The 24,479-nt window shown below is 35.1% G+C and overlaps 1 protein-coding gene across 13 annotated transcripts in view; it reads left to right on the top strand.

Moving 5' to 3' along the window:
* Nucleotides 1-24,479, top strand: part of KIF21A (kinesin family member 21A) — a 151,951-nt gene that overhangs the window by 112,533 nt on the left and 14,939 nt on the right. For 2 of the 13 annotated variants that reach the window (XM_004771830.3, XM_004771833.3), the window contains 15 exons: nucleotides 603-671; nucleotides 766-980; nucleotides 1,115-1,268; nucleotides 1,793-1,987; nucleotides 2,432-2,533; nucleotides 3,326-3,491; nucleotides 3,958-3,978; nucleotides 8,511-8,571; nucleotides 8,943-8,997; nucleotides 11,684-11,898; nucleotides 14,294-14,401; nucleotides 15,777-15,905; nucleotides 18,068-18,106; nucleotides 18,774-18,788; nucleotides 22,857-22,993. In XM_004771830.3, the coding sequence (XP_004771887.1) occupies nucleotides 603-671; nucleotides 766-980; nucleotides 1,115-1,268; nucleotides 1,793-1,987; nucleotides 2,432-2,533; nucleotides 3,326-3,491; nucleotides 3,958-3,978; nucleotides 8,511-8,571; nucleotides 8,943-8,997; nucleotides 11,684-11,898; nucleotides 14,294-14,401; nucleotides 15,777-15,905; nucleotides 18,068-18,106; nucleotides 18,774-18,788; nucleotides 22,857-22,993 (1,681 nt within the window). The remainder of the gene's footprint in view (nucleotides 1-602; nucleotides 672-765; nucleotides 981-1,114; nucleotides 1,269-1,792; nucleotides 1,988-2,431; nucleotides 2,534-3,325; nucleotides 3,492-3,957; nucleotides 3,979-8,510; nucleotides 8,572-8,942; nucleotides 8,998-11,683; nucleotides 11,899-14,293; nucleotides 14,402-15,776; nucleotides 15,906-18,067; nucleotides 18,107-18,773; nucleotides 18,789-22,856; nucleotides 22,994-24,479) is intronic. The other 11 variants (XM_004771831.3, XM_004771834.3, XM_004771832.3 and 8 more) reach the window with 8 other exon arrangements.

Consider the following 24,479-nt stretch of genomic DNA (forward strand, 5'->3'; position numbering starts at 1 on the left):
TAGCCTTACAAAATGACTTAAAGTAATTTATAATGAATTGTCTTTATCATATAAAGTACCTAGAAACAAATTGGCAGCCAATACTGACATGTTTTATTGTTTATTTACTTTATCCAACATAATAATATTTTCAAAGTTATTATAAAGTGTTAATATAATTAATATATGTTTTCCCTATATTTAAAAGAGACTTAGTAATTACTGCATATATTGTAAAATGACTTTATTGAAAGTATTCTAAGCTGAGTTTCATCCTGTTCATGCTTCAGCTAGCAAAACAAGTGTCTAGCAAAAATGAAACGATATAATATTTACAAAGCACTTAGGAAAGTACTTGTGTATAGTAAGCATTATATAGAGTTTCTTAGATAAAAGTATGTCACAGAGATAACTTCATTATTTAGAAAAAGGTGGCTGTATCAGTATGCATTTTTGTTTATTGCAATAAAATATCCTTATTTGTAGCAATGGATGCAAGGTTGTTAAAAGCTCAGATTCTACTAAGAACTATTATAGTTCCCAAAGGGACTATGTTATTACAGGAGTAGGAAGCGTTGTATCTTTCAGTTTACCATTTTAATATATTTGTTATTATCTTATAGCATCAACTTAGACTTCTGGAAGCCCAAAAAAGAAACCAAGAAGTGGTTCTTCGTCGCAAAACTGAAGAGGCAAGTCAGTCATTTGGAGGAAATGCTCTGGCTTTGAGGTAAATATTGTATGTCTGTAGACTATAGGACGAGTCAGTCTCTCTTGTTCCTTCAGGTTACAGCTCTTCGCAGGCAAGTGAGGCCCATGTCTGACAGAGTGGCTGGGAAGGTCACTCGGAAGCTGAGCTCATCTGATACCCCTGTTCAGGACGCAGGTTCCAGTGCAGTTGCTGTAGAAGCAGATGTATCAAGGGCAGGAGCACAGCAGAAAATGAGAATTCCTGTGGCAAGAGTCCAGGCCTTACCAACGCCCACAACAAATGGAACCAGGTCAGTACAATTGTCCTGTTCCTTCTGATATAATCTTTGTGGCATTATGACTAAATGTTGGACTTCGGTGAAAAACAGTTCATTATTTGGCAGCATCTAAGTAATTACACGTGTTTGTTTTTGTATGATTATAGAAAAAAATATCAGAGGAAAGGATTGACTGGCCGAGTGTTTACTTCCAAGACAGCTCGCATGAAGTGGCAGCTTCTTGAGCGCAGGGTCACAGACATCATCATGCAGAAAATGACTATTTCCAATATGGAGGCGGATATGAATAGACTCCTCAAGGTGTGGGAAACAGAACGTAGATATGTTCTTCCTTAGCTGGCTCTTACTTTTAGTTTTCCAAATTTGATCTCTGGGTAAATGAATACTTCCCAATTTTTTTTCTTCCTTTTTTGGGGGGTGAGTTTTGATTGCATTATGTGTGACTAGGTGAACATTATTTATTTTTTTGTTTTGCTTTTTTTAATTGTGGTAAGAACAGACAACATGAGATCGACCTTCTTCACACATTTTTAAGTGTACAGCGCATAGTTGTTAATTATAGGCACCTGTTGTACAACAGATCTCTAGAACTTACTCATCTTGCATAGCTGAAACTTCAGACCCATCAAATGACACCTCCCCCCCAGCCCCTGGCAACCGCCATTTTATTTAGAGCATCTATGAGTTTGACTATTTTAGATACCACATATAAATGCAATCTTGCAGTATGTGTCCTTCTGGGACTCATTTATTTCACTTAGCCTAGTGTTCTTACGGTCGCGGATCAATATTATTTCTTGAAATCCAATCTGTCTTCTCAATAGCAACGGGAAGAACTCACAAAAAGACGAGAGAAACTTTCAAAAAGACGGGAAAAGATCGTCAAGGAGAGTGGAGAGGGAGATAAAAATGTGGTTAACATCAATGAGGAGATGGAGTCATTAACTGCTAATATAGATTACATCAATGACAGTATCTCTGATTGTCAAGCCAACATCATGCAGATGGAAGAAGCAAAGGTTTGTAACTGTAAAAAAATGCTGAATCGCTTAAGGAAGATATTTTCATATTTATCATTAAAAGCACTTTGAATTTTTATATCAAGGAATTTTTAAATTATTGGTTTAATATGATTGTTAGGTTTTACATGGATATCACTCCCTGCCTGCTCTCCAGATTTCTTTGTTGATTTTGTGATATTATTTATTGTTTGTAAAATCAAAAATGTTTAAAAATGTATATCATTTGTTGAGCCACCCTGGATTCTTAACTGCTCAGGTGTGTTTTTTTCTTTTCAATGGGCACACATGTTTCTTGGGGTAGAGATCATATTTTATGTTTTCCTCAAGAGTCTCATTAACTAACTCGATACTACCAAATAAATAAATGAAATAATAGGCTTTTGCTTCTGTTAGAATACATTCAGCTCAAAGTAATGTTCATCATATGCTGGTTTGTTGTAGGAAGAAGGAGAAACATTGGATGTCAGTGCAGTCATTAATGCTTGCACACTTACAGAAGCCCGATATCTGCTGGATCACTTCTTGTCAATGGGTATCAATAAGGTATGCTCTAACTACCCCATTACTGAAAACCCAAGTTTTGATTAATTCATTTTGTTTATCTTTCTCCAGTGACACTTTCCTCTGTAATAAGTAAGATTTCTTTTAATTGAAAAAATTCTTTTATCTTTCTTTAGAGTTAAGAAAAGGCAGCGCTGTTTAGATCAATTCCATTAGCTTGTCATCCATTGTACTTGTGTATTAGAAGAGATAAAAGCTTAAACAAGAAACAATTTACCTTTTGCTTTATCAAAGGAAAAATGAAAAGAACAATCTCTTGGGGGGTGCAGACAAATTTGGTATTATAATTTGGTTTAATATTGATTCTTTACAGTTCAAAAGAAGATCAGAAAGGAAAAAAATACAGTGACACTTCCCTCCTGTTTGAATGTAAATGCATTAACCTGTCAGCTATAAGAAACTTAGGCCTAAATGTTGAAGATGATAATGATTTCTAAGTCACTTTTTTTTTTTTTAACACTACTTTGGGACTGTGCTAGACCCTTTATTTTATGTTCTCCTACTTAATCTTTACAGTGTGCTAGGAGGTAGGTATTATTCATATCATTTTGCAGATGAGGAAACGCAGTCAGGAAGATGAGGTAATTAGCTTAAGATCACCAGGCTAGTAAGTGGAAGAGCTTCCATGAATCAAGGTCTGTCTGATGTCAAAGTCCATGTATCATAGATACTTGCTATTTGATACAGATCTTTGTGTAGTAGATTCTGTTTTGTATGACCTAAGATAATTGTTGTTGTTGTTTTTGTTGTTACTATGTTTCTGTGTAATTACAGGGTCTTCAGGCTGCCCAGAAAGAGGCTCAAATTAAAGTACTTGAAGGTCGGCTTAAACAAACTGAAATAACCAGTGCTACACAAAACCAGCTCCTATTCCATATGTTGAAAGAGAAAGCAGAGTTAAATCCTGAGCTAGATGCTTTACTAGGCCATGCTTTACAAGGTAATTTGGACTAAATTTCAGTTAAATGAATTGCATGGTAGCTTTGTTCTTTGAGAATGCTATACTATACCTCTTTTCCCTTGTTGTTTGACTGAATAGATGCTATATTTACTTATGCTTTTGATAATTACTCCTGCTTTAATTTGCATGTATAAATTTGGGAGATGTAATTATTGTCATTCCAAGAAATGATTACCAACTTAAAAGGCTTATTTAACCTTATTAAGCAATTAGTTTTTGTGGATCAACCAAGTTTCTGAATTGGTTATTTAAAATATTAACCAAGTTTCATTACTTTACTCTGCATATCTAACAGCCTTGAAAAAATAATAAGTGTTTTTTATGGCATCTATTCTACACATCTTATAAATGGTGCATAATCTTGTTTTATGTGGGAGTTCTTAACATTGGATCTGTTTTGATTGGAGTATTGCTTTTTGTTTCCTTTTTGCTGTTATTTACACAGATCTAGATAGCGTACCTTTAGGTAAGTATGTTTAGCTTTCTGTGTACCCTACAGCTGCATGAGTTACTAATTGTTCATATACACTAATTGTGGTACATCTTATGTTTAAAATTTTTATTGGCAGCCAGTTGGTTTTTGCATGCTCTTTTTTGAAATGTATCCATGACCACAAACAACTAAGTCTTTTGTCTTTCCTATACATTCCTAATTTAAAAATATTAGATATTTAAAGAAGTAGGCTTTAGTTAATTTTCTCTTTTATTTTTTGACCTCCAGCTGTGGCTCCAGTTTCATAAGCCCTTCTTTCTCTTTCTTGTAGGGAAAAAAAGGAGTACCCATTTCTTTAATTTTTAAATATATCTGTTAACTTGCATCTGTTTTAACCTTATAATTAACTTTCCTTAGCATATATCTTTGGTATATATTTGATAGGGTCTCAACTATTCTTAATTTTTATAAAATTCAACACATATAATTTAATATAAATTGAATAAAACTATTCAAAGCATTTTATGTGAACAGATTAAAACAATATTTGTAATATTTTCATATTAGAATGGGCTTTAGAGATAAACAAGTACAGAAAGTTTCAACCTCTTTCTCTTGCCACTACAATATTCACATCAACTACATCCAGTCCTCTTAGTGATTATACACATGAAGGACCAGGAGTACCAGGGCAATTTTATTACTTTGGATTTTTCTGAATGATTATTTTATTTAATTAAAATTATTTCAAAATCTGATCTGAACTTTTCTTTTTCTAAGTACACAGCTGCCAAAAGTTTTTATACTTAAAGGAAAGGAATGTAACTGAAAGAGTAAATATACTTACCTGTCTGTGTCATTAGAATAAACACAATCTATTCATCTGAATTTGTTTTAAATAAGATGTTACACAAATAAAATACATGAGCTATTTGATTTATTAGATGTTTATACCACGTGTTAATCTCAACGTAGTATTTCCTTGAGATCAACTACATAATTTAGGTATAGAAAAGCTAACTATTTTTAATCTGATCAAGCTATAACAAATATAGGTAGAAAAGGTAGGATTGGTTATCTCCTAATCAAGACTGCCCAAATTCCTGGATCGTAACTAGAATTTTTTGGCATTCCACGTGTTTTGAGGCACGTTTCTGCTCTTGCTGTTCTTCCTCCTCACTCTCCTGCTCTTTGTCTTTGTGGCCCAGCCCATAATAATAGGTGAACTTTTTTTTAAGTCCATTGTCTCTTTTAACTTGGAAGAAAATGCACATGTCCTTCTTAATGTCCTTTTGTGCAGAAGATATTAAACTGATTATTTGATGGGCAGTGCTATTTTTTTATAACTTTCAAACAATTTTCATTTATCTACGGTTGAAAAAGGGTCAGAACCAGAGAGTGGAAACCCATTCAGCTGATGTAACGTATGTCTCTGTGACTGAAGTCTGTGCTCTAGATGGGGGCCATAATCTAGCCTAGAGGTACTTTGGAGGAAAAGCATGGAAAGAGGGAAAAAAAAAATGGAAGTTTAAGTTCACAGAAGCTAGAGAACTGTACTTAACTGTAATTTTACCCCAAGCCTTGGGCTGAGTGCTGGGATCCAAGTAAGACACAAAGTCTTGCCCTCATTGACTTGATGCCTTGCTGAGGGTGACAGACCATGAAGAATAGGATACATTCAGTGAGGGCAGTGACTGAGATCTCTAGTAGGGAGTTAATAGGAACACAGAGTGGGGCCACCCAATAGGAAGGGAGTAGTTGATAAAAGCTTTTCGGAAGAGGTGATATTTGAGCTGAAACACAAAAGAAGAAAAAAGTTAGCTAGGCAAAAGATAGGTGGAAGAGGAAGAGAGAAGAGTCACTCCAGGTAATGACTAAACTAAAAGACAGACACTCAGCCACAGTATTGTACGCATGGAGCCTTCAGGCAGATTCTTACCCTGAGCAACAAGTACATGGCCTAGAATGATGGAACATAAGGCTAGAAGGTGGGCCTTGCTAATGTTTGGGTACTTTGGTAGCCTTTGAAAAACACCTTTATTATCCTCTTCTTTTTTCCCTAACTATGTTAGGGTCCCTAAGATCTTCCGTACCTTTGGAGACTTGCTATGAGGACTCATGGGGCTCAGCGTATGGTTGATTCATGGCAAAGATTCATGTAGGAAGGATACATAGCTGAATCATAAGACAGAAAAAAAACCACAGATGTAGTCCAGAGGAATCCATGTCTGGTTTTCCTTATGTTCTCTCCCTCCTGAGGAGATAACACAGAATGTTCCTTTCCCTTTAGAATGAAAATGCAGCAGTATGTGTACAACATTTTTGCCCAGGGAAGTCCATACACTCAGAACCTGAAGTTTTTCCTGGGGACTCGTCACTTATGTACTGTCTATGTAGTAGGTACCAGGACTCAAGACTCCCAGAAGGAAGGCAGGAGTTTAGCATAGACCATACAAACATTCTAAGTACCTTCAGTACCTTCAGTAGTTAACTAGTGACTGGGACACTCTGAGAGTCAAGTTTCCAGATGCCAGGCGAAGTCCAACTTACCAAGCAGGCCTTTCTTTCTTTTTCTTTTCTTTTCTTTTTTTTTTTTTAAAGATTTTATTTATTCATTTGACAGACAAAGATTGCAAGTAGGCAGAGAGGCAGGCAGAGAGAAAGAGGAGGAAGCAGGCTCCCCGCTGAGCAGAGAGCCCTATGTGGGTTTCGATCCCAGGACCCTGAGATCATGACCCAAGCCGAAGGCAGAGGCTTTAACCCACTGAGCCATCCAGGTGCCCGCAAGCAGGCCTTTCTAAGGATAGTGGTTTTGGGCTGCTATGCTAACCATTTTCTATATACTATTTTTATTACTTTTCTTTTTTTTAAACTTAAATACTTAAAAATACTTGGTTAACTTCCAGTGACATGAGACTGTGCAACTTTAACTGGTAAAGATGAGCTGAAAGGCATTAGGGAGTTGCAAGTCTCTTTGCCTTAAGCTTTAGTTCTTTGGTGATGAGAAAAGAAGCTGATAGTGGCCTGGATGTGTGTTCTCAGAGTTAAGAGTACAACAGTGGGGTGATGGTGTGACTGGTTGCCCAAAGACTGTAGTGCTCAGAACAAGTTCAGTCCTGAAGAGGACTTTGACTTGGTGACTTTCTGGGTGGGGGCCTCTCTCCTTTTGCCAGGTGGGTTATGTCAAACCATAATTATCTCTAATTATGCATACATGCATCAGCAGGACTTATGTTTTTACTAAGTACTCACATGATGTTTAACATACTAACTGGTTTCATACTAACTGGTTTCTACAAGAAAAATACTATCCAATCTTAGCCCGCTTTTATACATGGGAAAATGAAGACTACTTTGTCATTTCTTTATAACCTCATGTTCTATATTATCAATGAAGGCAGTCACCTTGGCACTCAGTTATCCTGTCCCTGGAGCAAGTCCTTGAGCCTCCCTCTAATGGTGGGCTTTCAGATGCACACTGCCTTCAAGACCACAGTTTTCTTCACCCCAGAAAATAAATTCCCTTTGTGTGGGTCCTCGATGGACTCCATTTTAGATAATACTATCACGTATCAACTATTACTGAATTTCTAACAAAATATCTGGTAACCAGTGAAGAAGAAAGGGAGGATCCGAGAAAGGAATTAGTTGCCCGCATGTATAGAATTAAAAGTGAAAAGAGGAAGAATTGTACATATTTTTCATTAATATAAGTAATTTGTAATGTTGTTATTTTTGTGGATTGGTTTTATAATAAAATGTGTATGTTTTAAAAACCTGCATCTATGTAGGGGCTCACTGACATTTTACATAGTTTGCTTTCAGTGGCTGTTTGATTTGTTGACTTCCTCCTAATTTCCTTGTTTGCTTTTTCTCCTCTCTTCTACCAGTCTGTTACAGTTGTTCTGAAATAGTGGTGATTTACTTGTATTCAGTTATAAAACTCTTGCATGCAAACCTACTGTTTTTGTCTTTTATGTACATGTGAACAAGCTGCATGAGGATGTTTAATTTCTCGATACCTTCACACAGGCACACATGCTTACCCTGTACTTGAAAACAAAAATAAAAATAAAGGAAGATATTGAAGTCAGGGGCATACTGATTAAAATATAGAAAGTATGTTTACACGTACATAGTTTTTGAAATTGGCTTACTACATTAAAAGGAGCTCATGCAACATTTATTTTAATTTTATATTTTACTCAGTGGTTTTTCATGTTTGGAGGGCTTGGCCTAAGTATATACTCTGAAAAATATACAGTTACACATACTCTGATAAATACATGATCTCATTTCCATCCTATGAATTTTGTTTTTCTTTGTTTTATGATTTGAACTTGTGATTTTTTTCTTGTTTTGAACACTTTTTCTCATTTTAGGACACATAATCAGAGGGTTTTCTTAGAAATATTTTTCTACATTTCTATTCGGATTCAGTAACTAAAACCGAACTGCCTATGTTGAGACATTGGGCTGATGTTTATTATGACATGGGGATTTTTATCATTCAGATTATGACATGTGGATAATACTTAGCTTTTGGACATTTGTTTTTGTTTTAGAAAATGTAGAGGATAGTACTGATGAAGAGGCACCCTTAAACAGCCCAGGATCGGAAGGAAGGTAAGAGAGCCCTTAGAAACTTAAAGATTTTACTTATTTCTATAATGTTTTAAATACTTTTATCTTGTTGCTTCAAACAATTGCCATAAAACAACTAATTTGAACTTTATGGCTAAGTGAGTACATTAGAAACGGTATTATGGAAACCAATCTAAGTCATATTTAACCACCACAAATTTTAAAATAAAATTTACTGGGATATTTAAGGAAAGAAAATGAACTATTTTTTAATTAGTTCATTTTGATTTTAAATATTGTCTTTTCTTCCCCATAGACATGTAAGATGCTTTCTATGGTTATAATCCATAGAGGACATACAGTTTTCTCTAAGTTCCCCTTTAATCTGTGGTTAATTATTTATTTGGGTATAGCACACTATCTTCAGACCTTATGAAACTTTGTGGAGAAGTGAAACCTAAAAGCAAGGTAAGGAGAACTGAAAATAGCAGGTAAGCATCCTTTCCCACTGTTTTTAGTTATCACTATTAAACACACGAGTTTTAGGGGTGCCTGGGGGGCTCAGTTGGTTAAATGTCTGACTCTTGATTTTGGCTCAGGTCATGATCTCAGGGTCATGAGATCGAGCCCTGTGTCTGGCTCTGTGCTGGGTGTGGAGCCTACATAACATTTCCTCTCTCCCTCTGCCCCTCCACCCCACTTCCCCACCCCCTACGCTTGTGCATTCTCTCTCAAAAATAAACACACACATAGGCTTCAGACCCTTAGTAGGTTAGCAAATTGGCATACTTTTACCAGAGCTCCCCTGTTTAAGAAATTTAGTTCTATAATTACCATATTCTCCTTCAGAAAAAAAGTATATTGAAACATTCTGCTTTTTGGAATTTGTGCTTTAGCACATTATGGCACTTTTTCTACTAGAGAAGACATGACTGTGGAGAGCAATTCTTTTTTTCTTCCAAGTTTTACCTAAAAGTTTTATTACCTGTTAAGGAAGTAATGTGCTAATTTATTGAAGTCACTGAAATTTCCTAGTAATATAGGAGATGATAGATGCTGTAGTGGCATACAGCATGAATTTGCAAAATTTGTAAATTAGCAGGAAATTTTTGAAATTTTAACATTCTAGAATGTTAAAATTCTAGATTGAGAGTTGGTAGCATTTGATAGATGAATTAATTAACCATTCTAAGATGTTTAAAAACAAAGAATTCTTGTAGTTCTTAGTAAATACTTGTTAAATGAGTGGGGAGAATCAGATCCTGAAAGAATAACACTGTGCAAATGCATTAGGACAGATTGAAAGACTGTACTGAACAGTCAGATAATGTAAATAAGTAATTTGGCTGGCTGTAAAATAATGAGTAGAGGTCATTGTGATTCCCTAAAGAGGACAGGCCACTTCTAAGCAAATAACCACCACTTAACTCTGGCTTATTTTTGTCATGAGGAATATAGGCCTGAGACTACTAGATACTGTTTTTTCCAAAGAAGCCTTAAATACAGATTTTTATGTAGGATTTACTTGTCTTTAAAACACTGGTCAAGGGGCACCTGGGTGGGTCAGCAGGTTAAGCCTCTGCCTTCGGCTCAAGTCATGATCTCAGGGTCCTGGGATGATTGAGCCCCTCATTGGGCTCTCTGCTCAGCAGGGAGCCTGCTTCCTTCTCTCTCTCTCTCTCTCTCTCTCTCTCTGCCTCTCTGCCTACTTGTGATCTCTGTCTGTCAAATAAATAAATAAAAATCTTTAAAAAAAATTAAAACACTGGTCAAGCCAATTAAAAAAAAAAAGTCTCCAGACTTTATGTACGATCCTTGGCAACATGTGGTTTGTATTTTATTTTTCTAAGTGACTAAGCAGAAGTTACCCAAACTCGGAGAAAACATCCTAGTATGGTTTGGATTCCATCTTAAGTAGATGAGAGAATCTCTTAAGGTCCTGAATGTCTTTCAGGCTCCCTGAAAGCCTAGTTATTCATGCCCTGCTGAGATGCTGGAGAGGTGAGAAGTTGGGCCCTAAGGTCATCTGCTGAAGGAACCACTGTGGTTAGGGATTCCTAAGAACGTATTCGTCTCTGCCTTGGGCTATTGGCAGTGAGGAGAACTGACCAAGTAAAAAACTGGTTGGAAGGCTTTCCTTTTTCCCAGAAGTTTTCCGAGGTGCTACTACTCCTTTTGAACCTCAACGATACCTTAAATGATCTCGTATCATCTATTTTTCATCACTGAAAAAGTATAAAGTTGACTGTGTGTGTTAAATAGGTATGTACCAGCACTGTGCTCAGTGCAGGGATATAAAGTTGAATAGAACAGGGTGTTTGCTCTTTAGAGGCTTATAATCTGATAAACGCCTTGCTTATCCTTTGATGCCTTAGTGATAATAACAATTGAGCAACAACAGGATAGTCAGTTAGTTTTCACCAACAGGAAAAGGAATGTGTAGAGTGAGTTTAGATTCTAGAAAAATAACCTTCCCCTGCCTCACCATGATGCAAGAGCTGGTGCAGGCCGATGTTGAATTACTTAGCAAGCAGGTTAAAAACACAGCTAAGGCATCAGGAGGACAAGGTTGCAAATCTGAGAAGCAGATTTAAAAAGCGGTATCAAAAATTTAAAACTAAAAGTGATATTAAAAAAAGCATTTAAATGGAGGAATTTAGAATTTAGTTGAGCTTCCCTGCAGTTAACTTTTGGTTTAATTTCTTTCTTCTTTCTCTTATTTAAAAAATTCTGTGTTGGGAGACCTGGCCATGAATGGCAGGGACAGCAGATATATTGGTGGCAAGTTGCTTATTTTTGAATCTGGCTTTGCCCCTTAATAGCTGTGTGACTTTGGGTCAATTATTTAGCTTCTCTGTGCCTTAGTTTCCTCATTGGGATAATGGTAGTACATACTAATATAATAAGGCATTTGATCAATGCCTGGCATACAGTAAGTACAATAGAAATGTTGGCTATTATTATGGCCTCTCAAGGTCTTATCTGGCTATAGCTCTGGCTTGTTTTACTATCTTACATGCTGTGTTTGATACACTTGCTAGGAAATGACATGCTCAGTGTTTTTACCTATTTCAAACTAATATTAAATCTCTATTCCCTAATCATTTCTGCAAAAGTTTGCTCCTGATTGCTTTTCCTTCCATTCTCTGACTAGGCCCGAAGGAGAACCACCACTCAAATGGAATTGCTGTATGCAGATAGCAGTGAACTAGCTTCAGACACTAGTACAGGAGATGCCTCCTTGCCTGGCCCTCTTACACCTGTTGCAGAAGGGCAAGAGATTGGAATGAATACAGAGACAAGTGGTACTTCTGCTAGGGAAAAAGAGCTCCCTCCCCCATCTGGCTTCCCTTCTAAGATAGGCAGCATGTAAGTCTGGCCCAGCTACACTAACTTCCTTTGTTTTGGCTTTTCTTTTTTGTTTTCTTTCTTTTTTAATTTTTTATATGCATGTTGCTAATTTCTTATTTCTATTTTTAAAAATTATGTAAATAAGATCTCTGATTTTCAAAAGATTTTCTGTTAGGTTTATCTCCCCTAATTTTTTTGACATTTGAAATCATTTAAGATGAAATATTCTCTGTTCAGTTGCATTGCTTGTTTCTAAGATTGAAGGTCATTCTTAAGGGTCAAGGCTGAGTTATGAATTACAGACAAAATTTATTTAGGAACATCGAGTCAGGTATTTATGTCTATAAAACCATTATATAAAACAGAAGCTTTAAAGTCTCAGATTTGCTCTAAATTAATGTATCTAAATTAATGTATTTTCTCGTTTTAAGTGTCTGGTCAGGATAGCAAACCTTTGCTAACCCTATAAAGAAAAAGAAATATCAATTACAAACAATCATTTTAAGCTTTCCTAATTTTTTGCCTTGAAGCACATTGCATTGCAGGTCTGGGATAAAGGTATACACAAGATGTTTTTATTGGTATTATTAAAGATTTGCAGGAGAGAATATTCTCTCTCCCATTTATGATAATATGAACAAAAGACATTCTCTTCAAAACAAAACTTATTTAGAATTTTCACTGCTGTCTTGAGCACAAAGAGCTCTCTACCCATAGTGTGTGTACACTATGTGTGTTTGTGTTTTTTGATAATTATATTAAAATTAGATCAGTCATTCACTGGTAAAGATTTTTAATGACTTTTTCCCCAGTAACCCTCACATAGGATCTAGCAGATGATTTATGGAATGATTACATTACTGCGTTGAGGAATATTGACCAAAAAATGGCACATATTACAGGACTCAGCAAATAATAAAATATAACAAACTTTCCCCTTTGAGTATCTGTTTCCCATAACTCCCTTCTTTTTAAAAAACTTTTTAAAAACTTCTTTCATTTTGTGAAGATATTTCTGTCGTCTTCCATTCAGTAAGCCCATCTGCTACCTTTCCATCCAATTTAGTTTTAATGATGGCAACTTTCTTGCATGTGCTTAATGTAGCCTATGTAATTAACTAAATTAACTATGGGATTTGCTGATATAGAATGCTAACCAGTATAGCTTATGGCTTCAGTGCTTTTTTGATAAGATGACTGTTGAAGAAATGCTTTTGGTGAAGGTAGTGTTATAAATAGAATAGATTTTAGGAACAGATTTAATTTGAGACTTTTGGGACTTCAAGACTAAATCTGTGGCCTGGAAACCACATTCAGGTAATACCTTCTTTTTACCCTCCTCCCCTTTTTTCATTTTTAAAGTGTATCCTTATTGACAGGTTGGAGAATATATGTTTTGGACTCTGTCATTTCACATGATCTGTTTTCAGGTTTTCATAAATTCAGATGCTTGTGTCATCCTGTAAAAATTTAAGAGTTGGACATGGTTGGTGTGGTAACTCTTAGTAAGTCATTACTGCATGACTTACTGCATGATGTAAAATAATTTACTCAGGTGGCCTCTATGATTTAGCTTGATGAAGGGTTTTTGAAGTGTGATTTCTTTTGATTAGAAAAGTCAGGTACATGAAGTTTAAATATTTAGCTTTCCTTTCAAATGGGAATCATGTAAGCCCATTCTGATTCTGGTAATATTGCTTTATAATTCCTTAGTATGTTTTGTTATTAATATAACTAGCCTACAATAGCAAAAATTCATTTTTTAGTCAAAATTCATTACCATCATACACAAAAATAAGAGTTGTAAATTGTTAATTACATAGCCACTATTCAGCATTTAAAGTTAAGAATGTTTTTATTATTAAAATTTATATAGTTACTAATATCTAAATACTAGTTAGGTAAAATTATGGTGTTATTTGTGTGTCTGTTTTTGACTGTCTTTATATTAATTCATTAAATCCCATTGTTTTTCATATCCTAATATTCTAATATTTTTGTTTTTGTAAGACTATAAAGACAACTTTTTTCCATCTGAAATAATTCTGCAGTCAAAATGCTCTACCCCTGAGCTATACCCCCTCCATCTGAAATAATTCTAAGCAACGTAATTATCTGTGTTTCAAATAAACAATTGATTTGAGCTATTTGGCAGTCTAGGTTTGATATTTGTATTCAAAGATAATGGGTTTGCATATATTTAATAAGATTGCCAGTTTACAAATTAAACGTATAGGTGCCAGGCTTCTGTCAACTAATTACAAATGTAATATATTTCTTTCCTAGTTTTGTTTCTTGTTCCCAAGTAATAGTTTCTCAAGTTCGAGTTATTAATCTATTAAAACTTTTGGGTTGAATATCTGACAAAGTTGTATGTATATCTTTAAAATTTGATAGTCTTTTTCTCTTTTAGTTCCAGACAGTCATCTCTATCAGAAAAAAAACTACCAGAGCCGTCCCCTATAACCAGAAGAAAAGCATATGAAAAAACAGAAAAATCAAAGTCCAAGGAACAAAAACAGTAAGTTACGCATACTTTCTATCAACTAGATTGCGTAAAATGTCTATTGCACTTAAATGCTAAAGGACTATAGTCCTACAGTTTTCCAAGTGTAGGCTGGTTCTATGGTTATAACTGATTTGACTAATAAGACAATCAAGTCAGCTGTGGGCTTGGCTAAATGCCTTTTGGTCACAGACGACACCTGTAAAAATATTTGAACGCTTGCCCCAAATCATGTATCCTTATTTATTTTTCAATTATTTGTTCATATCATTGTAAAAGTTCATACACAGTTGAGATGAAGGTTAGTGAATCTGTATTTCAGATAGTCTTGTAGAAAAGACTTGAAATTGCTCTTGACTGATCAAACTGCCACTGATTTTTACCTCTTTAAAGTAGCTGACAAAACTAGTGTTAGTCATAGGGTGTGTTAGTTGTACCATTCTCTTGCTGTTCTTTTATTTTTAAATTGTTTTTTGCTGAAATCTTTAAAAAAAAAACTTTGTGTGTTTTGTGAGGGTTATTTACTTAACAGCACATAATATAATCTGATGATCTACTTAACTGGGCATTTGTCAATTGCAATATGACAACCTATGGAAAGTTGAATGGAGGGGTGTGAGTCCCTTGTCACCTCTCTACCCTTTGCCACACCCATTGCTCCCTCAGGTCACCTGCGGTGCTGCGTGTGACTCGTAGAACCCTGAAATGGTCTCGAGGGAGATTATCAGTGCCAGTCTACATTTAAATATTAGTAAAGCGAATTTTTTTTAACATAAAAATAAACATAAAAAGGAGTTTTCATATATTTTCTGTACCCACGTGGACAATCTTATACCATCTCTCCCCTATGCCAACACAGTCTACTTGGACCCCTGGTTTGGCTGACATGAATGTTATGGAAATTATCTTTCTAATCATCCTTGTTTCCTGAATTTAAAGATGTAATTCCCTGTTTCTACTGGATTGAATGTTTCAAGGGAGGTGGGGTTTGGAGCAAATAACTAGTATAAAAATAAAAGTATGTGAATCATTGAAAAAGCAAATTGCTTTTAAACACTCTGGCTCTCTTTCCCCATCTGTCAAGTGAGTAGCTTGGTTTTAACTCTAAAATAAATTTGGCTTGCTCTTTTTGTAACGACTTTAGATTTCAGCAGACTGAACGTTTTCTTTAGTGCCATCTTGTGGACAATGTAACACAATCCAGTGAAAAAGGTTTTTTGTTTGTTTTTAGTGGTTCAGTGTTGTATTTTATCTTACAAAAAAAGGAAGAGAAAGGATGGAAGGAATTCTTTAATGTGAAGCTTTTTTTTAAAAGCGTATTTCTTATAACATTCCTAACAAATAATAACCAATTAAAGCCACCTATTTTAATGTTCTTTTTTTCTTGTAGCTCAGATTCTGGAACTTCAGAGGCTAGTCTTTCACCTCCTTCTTCCCCACCAAGCCGGCCCCGTAATGAACTGAATGTTTTTAACCGTCTTACTGTTTCTCAGGGAAACACATCCGTTCAGCAGGATAAGTAAGTCTTTATGGAAAAGAGCCCCTCTGTTTATTACAGTATTCTGAACCTTTCAGTACAGTCTGTAGAGAACATTTAGCCATCTCTGTGTGGGAGAGGAGGTCTGACTTGTGAACTCTTGCCATATTTGATACGTTTCTCTAATGGGAAACGAAGCACAGAGAAAAGATGAGAGAAAATTATTTTCCTGCTGAACATTATTCCCTGTTGTAGATTTGCATAGCTATACTTTCAGCACTTGTCTTGCCTTTTCTTTTCTAAGTAAATTAGAATCGAAATATCTTTGAGGCCACTTGAAATTTACATTTCTTGGGATTCTTCAGCTTCTCTGAACCCACAAAAGCCTCTAATCCAGATAGCTTGAGTTGAAAAGAGGTAAATAATTTTACATTCCATGCATATAACAGCTTACAAAGACCATTGTCATATGTTGTTACCATTTGCTTGTTTGACACAAATCCATCACAAAACTTTAGTAATAAAATAAAAGAATAAAAGACAGTTCCTTTATAGGTGGAGGGGGTTAGGACTGAAAGTGGGTTGTGGAGGAAGAGAAGTTAGAGGTGTGTGAGAAATACAATTTGCCTTAAATTTGAAGTGAAAAAATGTTTCCACGTTAAGCCAGAATCTCTCTTGCAAGAATTCAGTACTAACAATCCCGCCGTAAGATATTTATTAATTCTGCTTTGATTTTTAATGGTAACATTGTGGATGTATGTATTTCATATTCAGTTTCCCACCCCTATTATTTGTTTTCTATGCTTTAATCTCCCTGTGTACATCAACAGCTTCTGAGATTTATAAGATGTTGTTTAAAATCTGCCTGGCATGTTTAGATCATGCTAGATGGCTCTGTAGATTTAGAGAAGCACACATTTTGAAAGAATTTTTTATCTGCTTAACTTGTAGATGAAGTTCTTGATTAGATTTTAATATAGTTTAATCAGTAGATGACATGTTCTTTAAAATAACCTAGATAGATGAATATCATGTGTTATTGAAAAAACCTCTTTATCATTGTTAAGTCACAGCTCCCATTTAATTGAGAAAACAGTAGAAGAACATTAGGAATGTCTTTGGGAAGTCTATTTTCACTAGTGATAAGAATGACTAAATTTTGTCTGCCTTACATTCAACATTCACAGGCATAACGTTTTCCATCAGTCTTTTGATAATTTTAACAATCTAGTCATAGTTTTATACTTTCTACAGACATATTTTATAAGCTACCAATTTGACTCTGTCATCATCTCTATAAGTTTTATACTTTCTACAGACATATTTTATAAGCTACCAATTTGACTCTGTCATCATCTCTATAAGCTAAAACTCAGAATAACAGACTACACATTCAAAGACTCACCTACCTTTTGAATCATTTTCTTTCAAACTCTTTTTTGAAAGTAGCATATTTCAGTAGAAGCAGATCCCACATATTGTTTCTGGTTATAGTCCTTGTCAGCATTCACTGTCCTCCTTGCCAAGCCTATTGTACAAACTGGATAGATTTTCATGATAATCAGACTTATTGCCAGTCTTGGAAGTTTCAGGGTAGGACTGACAGGAGTGGCTCACCTATTTTTAAAATCCTACTAAAGTCCTGTGTTACTGAGGGATTCCCTTGTCAGGAGAACTCCCATGTTTTTGAGATAAGTTAAAGTCAAAGGTTATTGCTTTTTGGGTAATTTGCTTTGCATGTAAACATATAAAATGTATTTGTACAACTTCCACATTAAAATCTAAATCCAAAGTAATTATCAAGATGGATAAAATTCATTAATAGCTGTTTAAATGAGGAAAATTTTCTAGTACTAATCAAATTAAATAGGAAGAAACTTGAAGTGATGTTTTTACTTACTCGATATTGTTCCTCTTCGGGGCCTAAATTTTAGAAGTGATAAGATTAATAGGTTTTCTGTAGATCACTAAGAGCAAGTTTTTGTCCTCAAAGTCTTAGTAGATACATAAGAATAATATATTTTACCAAATGTAGCTGTACATTGAATTTGCAGATAGAAAATAGAAAAGCAGGGCATTCGCTATAAAGGAAATGTTTGCTATATTTCTTTTATTCACACTGTTGGTTTTCAGTTCAATCTCAGTGTCTTTACCTATTGACCTCTGTGTTCTTTCTCCTCATAATTCTAACTCTTTCACTGTAGGTCTGATGAAAGTGATTCCTCTCTGTCGGAGGTACACAGGTACTTTCTAGCTTTCCTACATTCTGGCATTTCATTGATATTCTAAGATGTCTTCCTAGAAACTATCAGCATATCTCACTTTTGTATGCATAACTTGTCGTAAACCATATAAACACACTAATATTTTTAAACATATTAATTTTAATATGTTTTTGTCATACCTTTTAGACAAAGCAGTGGCAAACTTTTTTTTTTTGTATAATAGCACAGAAGGTTGTGATGTTTGTTTTCTGTCTATGAAGCTTTTATCTGAAAGAAATTAAGTTCTATGAATATTGATTTCATTGTTCCTCAGTGATTAAATGTTTTTAATCCTTCAAAGTGTGGGAGGTAAATAAGGTATTTTTTTGGTTGGTTTACTGATTATAAGTAAAAAGTTTAGGGAAGGTTTTGTGAAAACCTGAAAAAAAGATAGGCTGGGGGGAAAAGATATTCTGATATCTAAAATATAAGAAGAAATAGAAAGTAAAGGAGTTTTTCTAAAACAATAAATATTTTCTACTGATAGATGCTGTTTTAAGAATAACAATGTTGAATTTTTTCATGTTCTGGGTGTTTTTTTTGGACCCTTAATTTCTCTCTATCATTTCCTCTTTCCACTTATCATTTTGTCTCCTCTCTTTTTGCACTTGTTTCCCCTGTTTATGGCCATTTTGCCGATCATCAGTAGATCCTCCAGAAGGTAGGCAGAGGAAATTAATCTCATTTATAATATTACAAGATTTTACTGATTTGCATGGAAAAAAATAAACATTTTTTTTCCTTTAGACCAGTTTGTTGTACAATTTTGCAATATTGGACCTTAAACAATTTTTAAGTTGATTTCTGTATTTTAGAATGTGAACAGATTAATTTTAATATTGAAAGAAATACCATGCATATATGTTTTCAATTTCTGTATTTTAAAAATTATCTTTGGTATAAGGTAATCTCTATAAAATATTAGTCATAATGTTGTGAATACTGGAGAGTATTTTTCAGTATCTTAGTAAAATGCTATATTTAATGTTGAGATTATTTTTCTTTAGAAGTCTGAATAATCAAGGATATTAAAATACATAAAAATGAAAAAGAGGTATCTCCCAGTGGCAATGCCTTACACAAGTCACTGGAGGCAAATATTCACTTAGTAATATTACAACCTTTGACGTCACAGACTGTTATGTCTTAGACTGTTAACCTGAGTTTTTTTCTTTATGATCAGCTTGTTGGAATATATATGCATATTTTCTGTTTGAGAGGTAATGGTAGCAGTTGACTGTGTGTTAGATCACCCTCTTGAACATATGAAGCTATATAGTTCTAATTCTATGGCTTCGGTTCATAGATGTGACCTCACATCAACAGGATTTCAAAATGGAGATTCAGACTTTTGGGGAGGTTTGGCTTCCATTTCGGTTTTAATTTGGTTAACTTCTTAGATTACAAACAATTACTGAGCATTAAGTTCAAGAATCTCCATTGACACATATCTGCAAATACTGCTTTGGACTTTATAATTATATATCCACCGATAATAATTTCTGATGTCACTTCTAGTGATGATGAACAGCTTCCACATTTTGAAATCATTATAACTAGACCCTAAAAATAAAGTTTGTTTGTTTTTTCAGTCCTGAGGTTAAATTTACATTTTTATTCATCAGTCCTCCTAGGCTCTGCCAGAATTAATCTTCTGGGGTTAATTAATTGAATTAATCCACATACATCTTTTTGTGTGTATATGACTTTTAATATTCAGCCCTTAACCTGCTCTTGTATGCTCTCTCCAATGAATATTTTCTTATCAGTTCAGTAGGTCTACTTTCATCATCTGCTCCTTATATGATGTAGTCTGTAGATCCTTCATTCTGCTTCCTCTGCTTTGGAAAGTCTCCGGTTTTTCAGTGTTCCTAAAAGTCTAGCATCTAGAACTCAACCTCCTTCCAGATGTGGTCTTGGCAGAATATAGTAGTTCTATTACATTCTTTCTCCTGATATAGTTACTTCTATTGAACAAGTTATTGAAAGTGTTGGTAGAGGAACCATAAATTGTTGATTCATTGATCTTGTATTCAATTAAAAAATCTCTTTAGCTATTTATGTATTTATTTTGATTTATTTAAACTAAAATAAACACAGAAAACATTTCAGTCATTTCTCCTATCCCCTACCCTGCCACCCCTCACACCGCACCCCCCCGGCAATTGCCAGTCTCTTCTCTGTGTCTGTGAGCTTTTTTTAAAAAAAGATTTTATTCATTTATTTGACAGAGATCACAAGTAGGCAGAGAGGCAGGCAGAGAGAGAGGAAGGGAAACAGGCTCCCTGCTGAGCAGAGAGCCTGATGTGGGGCTCCATCCCAGGACCCTGAGATCACCTGAACCTTGAACCGAAGGCAGAGGTGCCCTACTAAGCCACCCAGGTGCCCTGTGAGCTTTTTTTAAATACCTATTTTTTTAGATTGCACATATAAAGGAGTTATATGGCACTTTTCTTTCTCTGTCTTATTTCACTTAGCATAACGACCTCTTTAGCTTTTTAAATCTAGGCTACTACTTTTTTTTTTTTTTTTTAAGATTTTATTTGTTTAGGGGTACCTGGGTGGCTCAGTGGGTTAAAGCCTTGGGTGGCTCAGTGGGTTAAAGCCTTGTGATCTCTGTATGTCAAATAAATAAATAAAATCTTAACAAAAAAAAAGATTTTATTTGTCTATTTGAGAGAGAGAGCACACAAATAGAAGAAGAGGCAAGCAGTCTCTGGGTTGAGCACAGAGCCCCACATGGGGCTCGATCCCAAGACCCTGGGATCATGACCTGAGCCAAAGGTAGATGCTTAGCCAACTGAGTCACCCATGCACCCCTAAATCTAAGCTACTATTAAGTGTTTTCTTACTTGGAGCATTCTGTTCTATATTCTACATTTTAAATTTTATCTTTAAATTATATCCAGTGATTATTTTAGTGTTAAGTAGGTACTTAAAGTAAATAAATTTTGTTTGTTGTTTTCTTGGACAATGCAATACAGTATCTAGCTCTTTAACATATCAGTGTAGTAAATTTGCCATCTCTGTCTTTAGTGCTAGGGAAACATTCACTAAATATTGAAAACGTCCTTCCAGATTGATGGGAACATTGACTGCTTAGGTGTGCCTCTTCCACTACTGATGGAACTTCCTTGCTATAACAGTTCTGTACTTAGCTACCATATCCACAAGGATATCATTTGGAAAACTTATTGTATGGATATTTTTGGAGTTAACATGTAATGTGAATATGACATCCCCTTAATTTGCTATTAAGCCTACAAAGAACTTCCTCTGTGACATTAGTGTTATCTCTTAACTGCTGAACATTTATTTTTAAGTGTTTATAATGATTTGTTTAATACTTTCCTTTATGAGACTCCACAAGAAGTTTTACCCATCTATAATTTCTGAAATCCCCTATTTCCCTCTGCTTTTTAGAAATTTGTGTCTCCATGTTTTGTCCCCTTTATCAGTGTTAGTGACCCAACAATGATTTTTATGTCCACAATGGTATATCCTTTTAAAATCTGTGATATAATGACTTAAAAACAAAAATACTTAAATTCATTGGATAACTCTCTATTGTCAGTTCTAACTTATCTTGGGCTTACATTTCTTCTTAATCATTTCTGCCCATTACATATTGAAGATAGTTCTTTTTCATTAAGAAGATAGAAGGGCCCCTGGTGGCTCAGTTGGTTAAACATCCAACTCTTGATTTGGGCTCAGGTCATGATCTCAGGGTTGAGAGACTGAACCCCACATTGGGCTCCGCACTGGGCATGGAGCCTGTTTAAGATTATCCCTCTCCTCTCTGATTTGCCCCCCACCAAAGAATATAGAAATGTGGTTTTTTTAAAATCCCTGTTATTTGTTTTGATATTATTGCCGTCTATCTTGTATATAACATGACATAATTCAACATAACTTTTCTTCCTGCTGTGAGCAATGATACATGGTCTTAATCTTCTGGACACAGCTATTTCAATTCAGATCCTGTCTTAAATTCCTATGTATTTCCATAGTATGTAGTCTAATGGCATAAAGCAGAAATATTAAAAATATTTTAATATTAAAAATTAAATTAAATTTAAAGTTAAAAATATTAAACTTATGAGAAAGCTCTCTAAGGAGCCTCACTGTACTTATAAAGTTTCATTTTTTTTTTTTAATCTTCTTTGAGACTGTTAGAGTTTTGTCTTTAATTTCTTGATAGTTTGGGGCTACTCTTGCTTTAGAATTTCTGTGTACGCTATCATTCCTATCTCTTTTCAAATTCATTTGAAATTTGTTTTTTTCAGTATTTTAGGTGATATGTGTTGTACTTTTTCCAGAATGTTCTTTTTGACTTAGAGTCACATTCCAGCGTGACAAAGTGTCACACTTTCCAGTTGTCCATCATTTATCCTTTCTTATTTGTCAGAATTCACTATAATCAACTAGCTCCCAGTATTGCTACATTAAACTTTCGGGAGAAGGACTTGTTAGTGAGAAAGTCTCATGGACTGTGGGCTTTGCTCTTTGTAGAACGCACCTGTTGGCTGATGCCTGATTAGTTGATGGACTCCATGACTACTATTATGCTTTCACGTTTTGTCTCTGTGTCCTTTTCCTTTAAAAAGAGAGAAGGGAGCAGTCTGAATTCTATTAATTACTTAGAAAGACTTTTTAAAGTCAGGGGGGAAATGCAGTCAGTCCCATGATAGAGTTACTGAAGTAAGTCTTGTTCTTTCCCACATCTCAGGGGCATAATCAACCCATTTCCTGCTTCAAAAGGAATCAGAACTAATCCACTGCAGTGTCTTCACATCGCTGAAGGGCACACAAAAGCTGTGCTCTGTGTGGATTCTACTGATGATCTTCTCTTCACTGGATCCAAAGGTGCCAGTAACTGCTTCATGTGGATAGTTAGCAGATTTTTAAAAAGATGATTACATTTTTAACAGGCTTTAAAAAAAACAGTCAAACTGCTTAAGACCCATAAGAACCTGATAGGTAATCTGGTTCACCTCCTGAATTATATAAAATCATGACATAGTTGGGAAGAAAGTAAGACCTCTGTTGATGTTATATGAATAAAATGTTGGGAGGATACATCTCCCTTCAGTAACTGAGTACTTAATGCATGCAGGGTGCTAAACTTAGAAATCCAGGTCATATAAAAATTGACAAAGGTCATTACAATGTACACCGTGGGTAAAGAGAATCAGATATAGCAACCACCGTTTCTTGAGCACTTAACTATATGTCAGAGACTATGCTAAACACTATCCAGATTACATCTCATTTAATTCTTACGGTAACCCTAGGGAAATGCATGTCACATCTTAATTTTACAGATAAAGAAACTGAGGATTCGAGAAATGAAATAATTTTCCCAGGTGAACTTAGTAGTAAGTGGAAGAACCATGATTGGAAACCCATGTCTACCCATCTCCAAACCTGTGGTCTTAACCCTTTTGGTATAATTGCAGGCAACTAGAGATCAACTGTAAATACTTGAAGAATTAAGGACTAAGAGTTTTGGGGTTTCAGAAAAATGAGCTGTTATGCCAGCCTGTGAGAAATAAGCAGGGCTTTCCCATGGAGATATTTAGGATGAATCTTATAGGATGGTATGGATAGTGACAGGTATTGACTGACAACCAAGATAATGGAACAACATAAGCAGAGACATAGAGCTTAAAGTGGGGTATGTTTGGAAACTAAATCCAGTTGGATTGAAAAGTAGAATGCTGTTGACCTTCAACAGCATGGGGGTTAGGAGTGTGGACCCCTGCATAGTCGAAAATCTGTATATAGGGGCGCCTGAGTAGCTTAGTTGGTTAAGCCTCTGCCTTCAGCTCAGGTCATGATCCCAGGGTTGTGGGATCAAGCCCCATATCTGACTCTCTGTTCAGCAGGAGCCTGCTTCTCCCTTTCCCTGTCACTCCCCTTGCTTGTACTCTGTCAAATAAATAAAATCTTAAAAAAAGAAAATCTGCATATAATTTTTGACTTCCCCGAAGCTGAACTAGAAATAGCTTTCCTGACAAAGTGAACTATTAATAGCCTTACCAATAATATAGTCCATTAACACATATCATATATGTTATAAGTATTACATACTGTGTTTTTATAATAAAGTAAGCTGGAGAAAAAATATTACTAAGAAAATCATAAGGAAGAAAAGTACATTTTTAGTACTGTACGACTGTACTATATCAAAAAATTTGCATATAAGTAGACCCATCCAAACCCATGTTGTTCAAGGGTCAACTGTATTTTTAGGATAAGTGAAGGGCAGTAGAGCTAGAAAGGTAGAAAGATAGCATGTACAGAAATTTGGGGAGCTAGTGAAAGTTTTTTAGCATTGAGGGACATTAAA

The sequence above is a fragment of the Mustela putorius genome, unplaced genomic scaffold, assembly GCF_011764305.1.
Source record: "Mustela putorius furo isolate JIRA1106 unplaced genomic scaffold, ASM1176430v1.1 tig00537227_pilon_pilon_pilon, whole genome shotgun sequence".
Lineage (NCBI taxonomy): Eukaryota > Metazoa > Chordata > Mammalia > Carnivora > Mustelidae > Mustela > Mustela putorius.